The sequence below is a fragment of the Nannobrachium achirus genome (assembly GCF_963921795.1).
Source record: "Nannobrachium achirus genome assembly, chromosome: 20".
Lineage (NCBI taxonomy): Eukaryota > Metazoa > Chordata > Actinopteri > Myctophiformes > Myctophidae > Nannobrachium > Nannobrachium achirus.
Genome location: NC_137827.1, coordinates 35,871,079 through 35,885,838, shown reverse-complemented (window position 1 = coordinate 35,885,838; position 14,760 = coordinate 35,871,079). Strand labels below are relative to the sequence as shown.

At 41.3% G+C, this 14,760-nt stretch overlaps 1 protein-coding gene across 1 annotated transcript in view; it reads right to left on the bottom strand.

The window, feature by feature from the left end:
- nin (ninein (GSK3B interacting protein)) overlaps positions 1-13,840 on the bottom strand; it is a 34,446-nt gene extending 20,606 nt beyond the window's left edge. Inside the window, exons 1-5 of the mRNA XM_080751016.1 lie at positions 13,756-13,840; positions 6,172-6,384; positions 4,815-4,911; positions 4,136-4,308; positions 58-103 (exon numbers count right to left, since the gene is read on the bottom strand). Coding sequence (XP_080607142.1) covers positions 58-103; positions 4,136-4,308; positions 4,815-4,911; positions 6,172-6,384; positions 13,756-13,812 — 586 coding nt within the window. The 5' untranslated portion in view covers positions 13,813-13,840. The remainder of the gene's footprint in view (positions 1-57; positions 104-4,135; positions 4,309-4,814; positions 4,912-6,171; positions 6,385-13,755) is intronic.
- Between the last annotated feature and the right edge of the window lie 920 nt (positions 13,841-14,760).

Here is a 14,760-nt window from a genome sequence, read left to right as displayed (position 1 = left end):
TCTAAATGCTTAAAAACTCACTGTGAATGGACTGTTTGGAACACAAGTCTGACATACCTTCTGCTTCATACTCCTCTGTGTTTGTTTCCACAGCATTCCAGCGCTATGAAAATACAGATAAAATATGAGAAATTATGTAAAACAGCTTTATAACAAATGTCTTGAAAGAAAATTGCATACTACCAAAATGACTGCATCGGGTCAATAATCTAACAAAATACTTGTTGTGTTCCAAAATTTAAATACAAAACTTCTGCAGAAATACACCCGTGAGAAAAATCACCACATTGAAAACTTGTAGTCGAGACAAAATGGTTTCTCATGTGGCGGGTAGTCAGCTGTTTATAAAATCAAACATGTTTTTAAATTGGCCACGGGTGAGAGCATTAGGGGTGGTGCTGGGGTCTCAGACAAAAAGCACAAGCAAGCTATTGTGATGGCACGGGCCCCTGGGAGGGTGAGCGGAGCGGTCAAAACTGGGAATGGTGAATATAATGGACAATTAAAATGTGTGAAAGACACACACTTCTCTTTATGTTCTGTTGTGTTGGTTGCTAATGATGGAACAATTCTGATTAAATAAATCATGGTTGGTGTAGGAAAAAAGTTGTTCATAAATGTGAATGGTGGTTTTCATACATACATCAGAGTGGATTGAAAGAGAGAGGGATTTAAAAAAATCAAACCTTGGTTCGAAGTGGAGCCGTGAAATTGAGCACTTCCAGATCTATGTTTTTGATTCTATGTGTTCCCCCCTGTGTGTGTGTGTGCGTGTGTGTGCCTGGCCTGAAAACAGCGCCCCTCCCTTAACATGTGTGGTCATAAAAGGTACTGTTCGAACTCAACGGGACAGTTCTCACTGGTGAGACAGGACACACATTGCCACTCAGAGGGAGACCATGGGCTCCGCCCACGGCTCCAAAAAGAAAGGAATGCATGGATATTCTCCATCCTGATTCCTGACAAGCTTTTTGGAGATGTTGACGTTTTGGCTTTGTATGGAAAAAAAAGGAACAGTATTTATTTAAAATAAACGTCTCAAATGAATGTGCACTGTCCCGGAAAAAAGTAAACCTTCACTGTGCTTGCAAATATCAAAATAGTGGTGTGACCCACTGTAATGCAATGGGTCAGTCTCAGCGTAGAGGAATCCATTGTTTGGAGGGGGGTGATGAACAGATGGGTCTCTTCTAGACTAGTAGAGTGTATAGGCATCTAGGATGGCGTGGGGTGGCTGCTCATTGTGTCTCCGTCAGACTCCTTGACTAGCCTTCCCCTACAACCCCCCCGGCCCCCTCCCATGTAAAGCCTCTTCTCATGCCTCTTGTCTCCCTGGCAGAGCCCCCCTGACCCATCCCCATCTGCTGGTCCCATGGGCCACGCATTGTTTAACCCAGCCTTGATTTGTCAATACCAAGACACGCTTCATTTCAGTGCCTCCAAATAGTGTTTGCTTTGGTTCACATCTGGGGTAGAGGGAGTGTGTGTGTGTGTGTGTGTGTGTGTGTGTGTGTGTGTGTGTGTGTGTGTGTGTGTGTGTGTGTGTGTGTGTGTGTGTGTGTGTGTGTGTGTGTGCGCGTGCGTGTGGGGCAAGCAGGTGGAACGAAGGGCAGTTGATGACGGACACATAGTACCGAACACATGCAGCCACATACATAGACCCCCGTCTCTCTGACCAGTTGGTTACTTTTGTTGACCACCATTAATCCTGACTCTATGCAGCATACCATTCAAACACGGACTTTCCAATGGGTGAAGACTTCAGTCATTGGCCTGTGTCGCTGCAAGAAAACCTTTATTCTTCAGTCCACAATGGTGGATACTTCCAAAAATTAACCAGCAACAACAAATGTTTACCAGTATTTGACTGCTGTTATTTCTCCACCCTAGTTTCTGCTGTGCAACCACACAAACATGAGTGTGTAAAATGGGCCAAGAGGATATCAACCTTAAAGGTTAAACAACAGAGTGTCTACACTCTCCACCAACAGTGAGGGTAGGATTATCCAAGAAAAGGACCTTGGAGATCAAGCTGAACAGAGACACCATGCAGAGAGCTCAGCAGTGCATGATCAGATTCACCACTGTGGCAGTGCTACACACATCTTGCACAGAAACATCCCATTTAAGCTAATGGAAACATATGCCAAGCAAGCTAGGTACTTAACATACTAGACTTAACAAAGTGCTACGGTAACCAAAATGTTCCTTTCTTATCACGTGTCCGTTATTGAGGCATTGAAATCCACTAGATCCCCTAGAAGTAAATATACAGTAGGTCTAAATTAAAATACTGAAAACAGAGCTTGTACAACAAGCAAACATGTCAGCCTTCATCATTGCAAGAACAGAAGATGTCAACAACCATAGTCTCAATAATTACAGACACTTCTTCCATGGTCTACTTGCTTCCCTCCCTCAGTCCTATCTTTTAAATGATATGGCCTACCTGGACACGACGATGAGAATTGATACAAAACACTGCCCTGCTGCCTTGACCACCAGAACAGGGCCAAGGGTACACAAATGATTATCAAAGTTCACCATGGTACGTTAAACTGACTTCATCACTGTACCATTGATATCCCAACCAAACTGTCATAACCACTATACTGGCATCCCAACTGTAATATTACTCCTTTAACGTCACCATGATGGGTATGACTGTCTGTACAGTGTGTTGCTCTATGGGCGACCTTAAAACATTGAACACCTTGGTTCAGGTTAATTGTCTCCACCAGCCAAAGGCAGGGGGAGAGAAGGCAGGGGGAGAGTATGTTTTCGCCCCTGTCCGTCCGTCCGTCCGTCCGTCCGTCCGTCCGTCCGTCCTCCGAGTTTGTTACCAGCTAATCTCAGGCGCCGTTGGCCCGGTCGCTGCCAAAATGAGCACACACACTTCCTGGATGCCAATTCAGAACCTCTGCCCCACATTTTTCAAATGGCCCTGTTCTAGCGCCACCATGAGGCAGATGTTTGCAAAACACATTTCTGTACACTACTCCTACAGATTTTGAAATCACGCAAATCGGTAGACAGTATCTCTACAGTCATTTGATCGACACGGATCTGTCTGCTTGTCCATATTCCATCCTGATTGGCTGAGATTGGCTTTCAAAGTTTGACAGATTGGTCCGTTTTGGACAAAATGCCTCAAATCACAAACGCAGAGTGCAATTAACATGAAATCGCACACACACGTTCCCACTAGGCAGAGGAAGAAATGCCACTTCAAATTTTTTAAATCAGCCTCATGGTGGCGCTATAACAGGCCAATTCGTGGTTTTACCTATAACTCCACCCATCAGTTTCAAACTTTGTAAGCGCACTACCGATAGGCCAAGGAAAAACCCTTTCCTTGCATTTTTCACATCAGCCTTTTAGAGCGCCACCAGGAGGCCGACTTATGTAAGACACATTTTTGGATATTACTCCTTCAGATTTTACCCAAAATTAACACAAATCAGTACACAGTATCTCTACAGTCATATGATCAAGACGGATCTGTCCCATATTAAATATTCCATCCTGATTGGCTAAGATTGGCCTCCAAACTTTGCAGGATTGATCCGTTTCGAACAAAATGCCTCAAATCAAACACAGTCTGCAATTGTAATGAAATTGTGTACGCAAATTCGCAAAAGGCCAAGGAAGAAATTACACTACAAAATGTTCAAATCAGCCTCATGGTGGCGCCATGAAAGGTCTAAGATTGGTGAAGAACACATGCCACCTTTTTTACATTGGCCTATTATAGCACCACCAGGACGCGTGGCCTGGTGGAGACATGTGCTCGGAAGAGCACTTCTTCTAGTTACCTAAAGGATTTGAAACAGTGATGATGTTAATGATGTATTTACAGCACAGGCAGACACTATAAGTGACAGCACTGTTCTACAATTAGCATGCAAAGAGCCAGGTGAAACCTGTCTTGTTGGGACTGTGTATACATTACATTTTAAGAGCTGTCCTGTGTATAACACTAAGCTGATTAGCTAAGAATAACACCTTGGGTCTGGCTGAGAAATAGACATGCAAGGCCTGCAGGAGAAAAGGCACAGCATTGATTCATTGCATGTGTTAGTAGTATGGTTTTGGCCAAACATGAGAACATTTCAATAGTCTGAGCTGTGCCCACCTCTTTCTTCCTAGGAACAGCAGAATAGTCCTCTTCCGGATCCTCCTCTCCTTGCACAGGGTTCACGTTGGTGACCTCAGTGAAGTCTGAAACAGGCTCTATGAATTCTGGGGTGGACCTGCGGCCATAGCGCTTACTGCCCTTCACAAACTTTGGCTGAATCACAGGCGAATCTAAAAAACAAAATTGGATGGAATAGTGATGACGATGAGCCTCTTATGGAAATCCTATGGGAATCCTAATAAAACTTCTTAGAATTCAGTCCATTAAAAAAAATACAAAAAAAAAATACAAAAACCTCAAAATGATGCTCTTTGTCTTTGGAATGTCAAACAAAAGCCAGGGCACAACCATGACGGTGTAACCAGACGTTCAATTGGTTTTGGGCCTGGGTTTCTGGCTGTGTGCCTCAGTATATAGATTTACGGCTGAATCAGCATGGTAGCTGTTCCACCAGTTCAGCCTTGACAATAAGCCTTCTCAGCTTGGATGACATGTCGAGTGGATAACACCTCCCCAAAGTCAAATAAAACTGAAACTACCATGAGTTATAGACAGGATTAATTCCATGATTATCTGCTCTGTGCTTTTTTCCAGGTTTACATACCAGATTCTATACTATACAATATATACAGGATTTGATGTCATTTGTTGAGTATCATGGACCACTGCACTTTACCTGGTTTAGGCAAGTCTTCTTCCTGTTGCGGTTGGGGTGCTTCGATACTCGACGACAAAACCGCAATCAATGCATTCTTGAATTGATGAAAGTCTACCTGTAAGAAAAATAAATGTTTGTGCGTTTAACTTTCATAACCATCGTGAATGAGAGGATTCATTGCACATCATTATTACATTGCTGAATTTTGGTATGTGCAGCAAAGCAAAACATAACTGTGAGTAAAGGAATAATAAAATCCTTCAAATTCCTAACATTGGATGCAATCCCCCTGGATGCAGGGTGGAGGCTGGGTGTCCCTGAGTGTCTGTGTGGGAGTTATCCAGCAGGGGGATGCCGGAGAGGGGAGGGAAGGTCACACTTCTCAAGAAGCAACAGCTGTTAACCCTGAATATGGAGATTTTCTTTGTGCGTCAAGGTTGGCGGCTGCTGGATTTAGGTGGGGGTTTACTCTTTTTGACTTTATTGTTGGATGTGACGGTCCAAGCATGAAGATCACTGTCACTTTCCTAACATCATCAACCCCAAATCAACCCCCATGTGGAGGCCAAGGCAGAGACAATAGCCATCCATCCATACGCACACTTTCAGACAAAGAGGTACCAATCCCAATGGTTATGGTTACAAATTTAGCCTTTTTGAATATAGTGCATCCTTCCACAGAAAGACGAACTATGGTCCATTTGTAAAGAATTCCCTAAATTCTCCCATGTTAGAAAAGGGGGAATATTTTTTATGTGGAGTGGAGCTCTCTCAAAGAAATGCATCAGAGAATGGAATGGCCAGTTGCAGGCCTGGTTGTCTTGACGACAGACACCTGCGATGAGGGATGATGGGGAACAATTTCACTCCTCAACTCGATGGCTAACAAAGCACCTAAAGCCTGGAGACACAAAGACCTGGAGCAACAAAGACCTTAGAGCTGGAGTGGCTAACATGGGCCTCAGCAAAATTCAGGACACAATGAAGACCCTGTACACACCACACAGTCACATTCACATGTTGAAATATGAAACATAACAATGAGCCAATATTCTCTTTGAGCAAACTATTTTAGTTCAAAGAATGCAATGGACCATTTACATGAATTTGTACATTTGTATGAATCACTACAGCGTTTGTACATTTTATCAATAAATGTCCAGATTTAGTTTTGCCACAGGGACAGACAACTTTCAGCAGAGTTTCACAATGTGTTTAGACCAGTACAGCGGCACAATTAATCATTTATGACCGCCTGACCGGGTGATTTCAGACTCAACAAGGAACAACCACAATACAGAAGAAAAAAAAACGTATGGGGAAAAAACAGTAACCATGCTGACAGAGCTTTGCAGAGATTTGGTTTTAGTCTTACCCTGCCAGTGAGGTGGTCTTCGTTCTGGATCAGGGCCTGGAGAAGGGCAGGGGTGGCATCTCCCAGGTGAAGGGACTGGCAGAGGTCAGACAGCTCCTCTGGGGAGAGTGACCCAGTGCCGCTGGCATCGAAACTGTTAAAAACTTCTTTTAGGCGCTCCTCATACTGGTCCTGCTCCTGGGCGTCATCCATCCCCCAGGACAGCACCCTGCCCTGAACAGGAATAACATGATAATGACTGAATGATAGCCTGGTTCAGACAGATTTTAATCATACTAAAGATAACATGTAAGGCAAGAGTCAATTCCACAGCTCACAGACACATCCAAACAAAGGTAATAAAGCAAGTCACTTTCCAATCACAGGTAATAAAGCAAGCCACTTTACAATCACAGGTAATAAAGCAAGCCACTTACAAGCAGGATAGAAATGTCCATATCAAGAGCAACAGTCCCGTGGGGCACTTTCATCTGTGACAGACACTGAGTGTTTGATCTACTGCCACATTGCATTGCAGTGGCATTACTTGGAACAGAGCGAGTGGGGAGGCTTTCTCTAATCCAATTAGTACGATTAGACAACGAGGTTGAGGGGCACCCTGGTGGCTCACCTGGTATGGCATGTACAATACCAAGTCTAAGTCCCAGTGCCTGGGTTTGAATCTGACCCTAGGCCCTTTGGTACTTGACATCCCCTCTCTCTCCTGCGGGGAGAGAGAGGTCCAAGATATGTTTTGGTGTATGCTCAGTTTGCTCACATGTTGTGATGATGATTCAACGTATTGTGAGCTTGTAGATCGAAACCAAGTGAATTATAAATCAGGCATTAACCTTAATATGCCACCCTCAGACTCACAGACACAAACATTTCTCCAACTATAATTATGTATCCGAAGTATTTATCCATCCATCCGAAGCTTTTCTCTTCTGATTCTATTCCACTGACCCTCGTTCTTCTTAATGCTGGTTGCTTCACTTGCTTGCAAAGCTCATTACAGTTGTGACAAATTATAGTTTGAGAAGTAGAATAGTGAAATTCAGTTGAACTGAATGAGCCACCCAAGTAAGCCTTATGCCAACATTGAGTGACAGCATCATTAGAGATGGACAGTGTATGTCTATGTCACCATGGGATCATGAGGCCAGTACATGAGTCTAATAACAGCATGGTGGATCTCAGATTCATGTGACCAGTCTATGACATCAGTCATCTATGTCATAAGCAGTACCAGCTGCATATTTGGACAAGGTTTCATTACAATTCAACTGCCATTGACATCCATTAAAAGATATTCGTTTTTAAAAGTTAGTTTCAAGAAATCCAAAACTTGTAACTAGACACAGGTGTCACAGGAACAATATTTGCTGGGGGCATATACATGCATAGATAATCAAATAACGAGTTTCATTTCTGGCATTTCTGGTAATACAAGTGTCAAGTTTCTGTTTTGTTCATACTAGCGGTGTAGATTGCAAATCATTATTTTCTTTATTTTGCCAGAATAAAGAAAGTCAGAGTAGAATTAGTCATTACTGTCTCTGCTCACTACATGGTGGAAATACTTTAAATGACCTGTGTAATGACTTAAGAAGTTAATCTCTTTTAAGAGTAACGCGAGTGTTTGCATTATGCAAAGGTCGGCGCAAGTTAACTCATTTTTAGCCAGGGAAGGCTTTTGCCAACTTTGGCAATGACATAACTCATGGGCACTATAGACAGACACTATAACTGGTAGGCCTAGCTTAAATGAACATGACTGGAAATAGCAATGTCACAGAAGATGCTGCTTGGTTGTAGATATAGTTTAAGAGGATATGACTGCATTGCCAGGCTCTATTTTACTGTGTACTTCCCTACAGATAGTATGACATATCATTTATAGTCATTAAAATAATCTACTTTAAAGATTATTCTACGTTTGTCATTTGAAAACTAGCCTATTGTTCCCCACTTCATCTCCACTTAACTCACTGACGACGGCATTAATAATACGGTATAATGAGTTATTTTGCCACCTTTCCAATGTAAAGGTTGATACAACATAGTTTTTTAATCAACTCCAAAAAGCATTATTTAGACTCCTAGCAGCTGCAGTATGAGAGCAGCACTACAACAGCTGATTAAAAATATGTTTTACTTAAGCTTCTCAAATCTATAATCAAAGCACCCATCTCTTTCCTCCCTGCTTTAACAGCTGCTCTTTGTCAGTGACATCGCTCAGTGTTGCGTTTAGCCAGGTGTCCCCCACCACACCCCAGACTTGGGGTGCTCATTCAACATGGACAATGGGCAACCATTGAGAGCAATCAGTATTCTGCATGTGCACATTTCAACAAATAATCAAATGCACAGAGCTTCACGTCTCGGCAGTGCAACAGGCTTTAAAACATAGCCTACTGATCTATAACTAGGAACCACAAACTTGAGTCTTCTGAAGGGACAAGAAAGAAAGAAATCAGGGAAAATAAACTCAAAACAGACTTAAAGCACTGGGTAAGTGAGGTGTTTGTGGGATTTGCACATTTCTTAAGGCTACATTTCCCCAAAAGAAATTCTGCACTTAGAAATACCATAGTTCCTTAATGGTTTCTTTTCCCCTTTCCTGCTTCCTCTAGAAATGTAGCCTATGAAATGTATCAGTTCAGTAGGGAGTCAAAACGATACTTGTTTATCCCAAATGTTACATCACTGCAGTTACTTGATACCAATTGTTTCTGCTTTTCATTCAGTCAATTAGCTGGCTTGGTGCAGCCACCACAGTGGACTGACAGCTGTCGCTAAGAATCAGGACAGACCGGGTCAAGAGGAAGAGGTTAATCCTGACACCTGCTGCACGTCCAGCCCTCCCAACATTCACTTTTTTATATTTATGTTTTCCGACTGTTTTATGATTTTTGCATAGGTGTTTATTTGTCTGTCATTTAATGGTTTTTTTAAAGAATTGAGTACAAAGGGACCCCAATGTGAACAAGCCATTGAGCTACTTGTGGTCTAAATCCTTTAGGTAGATCTTGTATCTGAACCGTACTGTCCTGTATTTTTTCGACGCAAACTTCTGATAAAGTATTCAATCAATCAATGACTTAAGATTGTGCGATTTATAACAATCATTCTTCTACATATCACAATCATTCTTCTACAGGTGCCAAACTGAACTGTAGATTCATGTTAGAGACATCTTAAATATAGCAGGAGTCTTTCCAGAAAACTGCATTGTGTGTTAGATGCAAAATGTCTTCATTTGACATGAATGCGATGACATCCTTGAAATGAATATCAAGAATATGAGATGACATCCTTGCATATCCATCAATAGCCTATAACACTATATAGCAGTATCCATATCAAGGTCCAGATCATTATTTTATTCAGCATTTGAGCACCATGAGATTTTGCCTCTCAGACCCAAGAAGTCCACAATTCCATGCTGTATTGATATGGTAGGCCTACCATAGGAGTGATAACAGGCTAATGTTGATCAAAATAACAATTCTTCTACATTTTCTAATTGTGTAGACTTCTTGTAAATTAATGCAGATGTTTAATAATACATTTTACTCTTGAGAGCGTAACATGAAACAGGTCCATTTGGTTTCATTTTGCGCTCTCAAGATTTAAATATCTATAATTTGGTTACCAACCCTCCATCATGTAGCTGGGGACCACCTGGAACCCCCTCAAGGACCACTGGTTGAGAACCACTGCTAGTATATTCTGTATAATATAGGCTACACACCATTGCCATATAATTTGCCACCAAAGGCAGCTGCATTACAGGGAGGGAACATATGAATAGGTTTTGATGATGCATATTGTCACAGATCATATGAGAAGCAAGTCACACAATGTGACATTAGTCACTGACTGACTGTTTAGCAATACACAGCATGTTGTCAAAATCAACACTTGTTGTAAATATAGTAATTCAATACTGATTAGAAAACGCCTATTTAATGAATGAAAACATGGTTCTTAAAGTAGACCTACTATAAACTAATCAGAACATCCATGTGAAAGTAATGAGCTCCATGCAGGCTAATTATCCTGCTGGCACACAGGGAGCGCGGGGCGGCATGGCTGGAAGGAAGATAGCGCTGCGGGAGAGTGAGAGCTAACTGTTCACATCCTTCCATCCACTTTTAACCCAATGTCTGACGATTCTAAAAGTAAAAGACATACATGGTTAGTTAAGATAACACTCACCGGACCCTCTCAAAGAAGTAATATTCCTGTTTTCTGCCTCAAAGTTTGAGGCACCAGCCGCACCACCGGTTTTGAAAAGTTTTATATTTTCTCCATAATAGCCTGATGTCGCCAGTCTCCTCGAGGAATCCACTCCCAGAAAGTCAGTAATAATAGTTCCGATGCAGATGATTTTCCCTGGATGGAAACACGCCGTTGTTGCTACAATGTTCGGTAACGGCTTTGTTGTTGAGTCGTCGGCTGCTGCTGCTGCATCTTGTAGCGGATTTTGAAAAGCTCTTGTTGGAGGAAGGGGCGGTGACCAGCAGCAGGATCCTAACTTCTTGTATGGCCACTGTCTGTCCATAGTGTCCAACTAGTGTCCAAATAGTGTCCAACTAGTGTCCAACTGACTCCACTCCACTCTCTGGCCCCTGGAGTGAAGTGGCGTGGCGGTGGCGTCAACTAGAAGAACTAAGTAGCAGTGGTTGAAAGTAAATAAGTACATTAAAGTAGTGTTTCCAAAAATAATTTACTCCTACTACATCTCAGAACCGTTGTTGTAGGCCTACTTTTACTCCACTACTTTTATTTGGAAAAAATAAATCGGCCGAGCTACAAGCTCACAATGCGACGCGATGCAAAGCATTGTGAGCTTGTAGATCTGCTATTAAAATATTGTTATACATTTGAAAACTTGAAATGGTAGTCGATTCTGCATAATTATGAGTAGGTCTACTTTTAGTTAGGCTACTGCAACACACAAAAAGTATGTTACAATGCCATTTGTATACCATATCAAGGTCAAGCACATTCTTTTCCAAATATGTAATTTATTTGAGCTGCCTGAGGAATGTAGCAAATAGGCTATTGTGTCTGTCTGTCTGTCTGTCTGTCTGTCTGTCTGTCTGTCTGTCTGTCTGTCTGTCTGTCTGTCTGTTCTTGATACAGGGTCTTCACAAGATAATAAGGAAGTAAAGGAACTATTATGGAGGGCAAAATGTATCTGATATAAATGTAAATGTTGCACACTTTTGAATGCTAACAAATTACAATGTACACTACACATTGTTCAAGACATGAGCTATTATTAAGTAAATACAAATGGGCCGGGTTCTCTCGAGTGCCCAGTTCTCTCCGCTTAAACTTGACCGCTAGCTTATAGTGACGTCACACTTCCGGTCTGAGAAGTTATTTTCACTTTCCCTAGAGGAGATCGTATCTCTTTAAGATTACTGAAGTCCTGGTTTATGTCGATACAATACAGCGTCTGTCTTCAATATAACGTATAGTATTGCAGGATTTGTTTTGTTTTGGTGATTATATGAAACATTGTGTTGAATAATATGACTCTCGAGCCATGATGATGTGGCTGCAGAGGGTAAAATTAGTCTGACTTGAACGTTGACCTGATTTCAGTGGGTCACGTTTACAGGAAGAGAACTCAGCACAGCACAGTCTCAAATCAGACGAGGCTTTGGACTGCATGGAGTCTGGACAGGACAGATTTCTTGGTTGAATAGACGTTTTGGTCGGTGTCAAGAATGAAGCGGGCCATTATATATCTGACCACCTTCTATGTTTCTGTTCCTGTTCTTCTCTACCTGTTTCCGTGGATACTGGGAAATATCATATATTCCCACCAGTGTAAGCTTTGTTTTTCTGTCGGTGACATTTAACAATACAGATATCTAATATTAGGCTCGCTCACAATGTTTGAATAAAGACAGCCTGAATCATTGTTGGTTGCATGAATCATTCTGTGGCAATATTATGAATCATTCTGTTGTGTTGACACTTGACAACAGTGTTATAGAAATAATTGTAATCAAACAAACTTGAGTTTATTATTCAAAATTAGCTTGCACAGATCTGCATATACCATAGAAAAGCTAAATGGCTTTGATTTGCTTTATTTTATTATCTTTTATTTTACTGTGTCCACAGTGAGGTTTCCTGTCTTTGTGGACCTTGGCAAGCCTGAGAAGACACTGAACCACACATGCAACCTTTACCTTACCACTGAGGAGGGTGTCTCAGTGGGTGTATGGTCAGTTCATATATCATGGTTTTGAATAAAGAGGGTGTAAAAATGCACCCACATGGACTGGTTCATTTTGCACTGAGGATTTTACGGTGTATCTATGCCTCACTAAACATTATATATTTGGTGTTGGATGCTTTAACCTGTCAGTGTGGGTTTTGCCTTTGTGGCCACAGTGGGAACAGAGACCTGATTACTGGCATTGTGATTTCAATGTTTTATCTACAGTACACAGTAAAATCCTTTGTAATAATTTAACTCAAGAGAGAGAGTACAAATGGACCATTTGGTTCCATTTGTGCACTCTGTGTTAAATTGTCACTAAGGATGTTATTGTGTGCTGTACTGATCTACAAAGCCTTACTCTCCTCCCCACTCTCACTCACTCTCTCTTCATTTGTCTCTCCTAGGCATACACTTCCCATCAGCCAATGGGAAGAGGCCGCGGAGAAAGGCCCAGAGTGGTACAGGGAGGCACTGGGAGATGGCCAACCTGTTATTATCTATCTCCATGGCAACTTGGGAACCAGGTGGGACCAGCATGGAAGAAAAGAGACCCTTGAATAGATCTCTAATAGTGTCTAGTGGGTATTGCATGATCCCTCATCACCCTGGCTTTATCCATAGACAGCACACTTATGGAGATGCATGGGTCAGAAATTAAGCCTGAGAAATGTTCTGTTGTCTGAGTTAATTTGTCATTGTCCTTACTTATAGGGCCATATATCACAGAGTAAAGCTGGTGAAGGTGGGATTTCACATTTAACGCAAGTTTCATGATTTAAATATCATTACATTTGTGATAATGTGTTGGATAAAAGGATAATTTGTCTTTTATGCATTTTTGTTGTTGTTGCAGAAACTAAGTGCTGCAGGTTATCACGTGCTCTCTTTAGACTATAGAGGTAAATACTTGTTCTAACTTTAATACATAAACAGAAGCACAGTTACACATTGGGAATGTGATAAAAGTGGGATTTACACCTATGCAGGTATTCACAAGTATATCTATCATCAGTCCTGGTAGATTTTGATGCTGTGTCATGATTCTGAGGGTTCCTAATGAATTCTTTCTGAAGGTTTTGGTGATTCCAGTGGGGAACCCAGTGAGGCTGGCCTGACCACTGATGCCCTCTACCTGTACCAGTGGGCAAAGCAACACAGCAGAGGTTTGGTCTGTCTGTGGGGACATTCCCTTGGTACTGGGTGAGTGCGTGTCTTCTAGTTATTTTTGTTGAGAAGTTAATGAATTATTGCCTACAATTCATACTGATGAATAGTAAAAAAATAAAAAAGAGAGAGAAAAGAAAAAAGTTGGAATGGTAATTAAATTGGTCATCATTGATCATCATACTCACTAGGTTTATTTTGTCTGTAGGGTGGCAACCAATACTGCACTGAAAGTACAAGAACATGGTGAGTTTGTGTTTCTTAAAAGGCAGATACACTATTAAATGTTTGCAACAACTGAAACAAACGGATGCCCCCTAGTGTCAAGTATGAATATTTGTGACCATAAAATGTTATAAACCAGAGAACTTGGGAAATAAACTCTGTAGGTTCACCATAAAGAATGAATTTGGAATTATAAAAGTGTACTTCAAACTAGCTCTAGAAGTCAGTATTATTTGCTTCCTCATTTTTCTGGGTACTTGATTATTTGTATGTATGATGAACATGACCATTGTGTCTCACCAATTCCTTTCATTAGGGTCACTTGATGCTCTAATTCTTGAAGCCCCATTCACAAGAATTGGGGAAGTTGTGACCAACCATCCTCTCTGTAAGGTGACATATTTCTGTGGCATTCTTTGTGTTTCTGTCTGCAACCCTCAGGCTGTTTACCAATTCACCGTATTACTGCACTAAAACACAGATGTCTTCATTTCCGCTTTTCAAAAGAACAACTTGTGCAAACTGTTGAGAACAGACATGAGTATTTCACTTTTGTCTCTTCAAAGGGACCAAGTTTATTTCTTTATATACTGCAAATATTTGTATATCACTACATAAACACATCTCTACCTTCTTTTCAGCTGTACATGTTCCTTCCAGGTTTTGAGAGCCTGATTTGGAACATCTTAGAAATGAACAACATAGTATTTGCTAATGATAAAAAGTAAGTATTTTATGACCACAGTGCATCCTAATTATACATATCTAACTGATTGCAGTTGACCTGCTGGTCTTATGGACCGTTTGCCTCCCTTTAATAAAATATCCATTTGGGTAATCCTGTAGTGTAGGTCACAAATGGTTATTACAGCTTTACGAACATGCTGTGGTCAGTTCTTTTTGTCAAATTGATCTATGTCCATTATTGAAGACATATCTTTCCTCTGTACAGTTTAAAGACTTTGTAC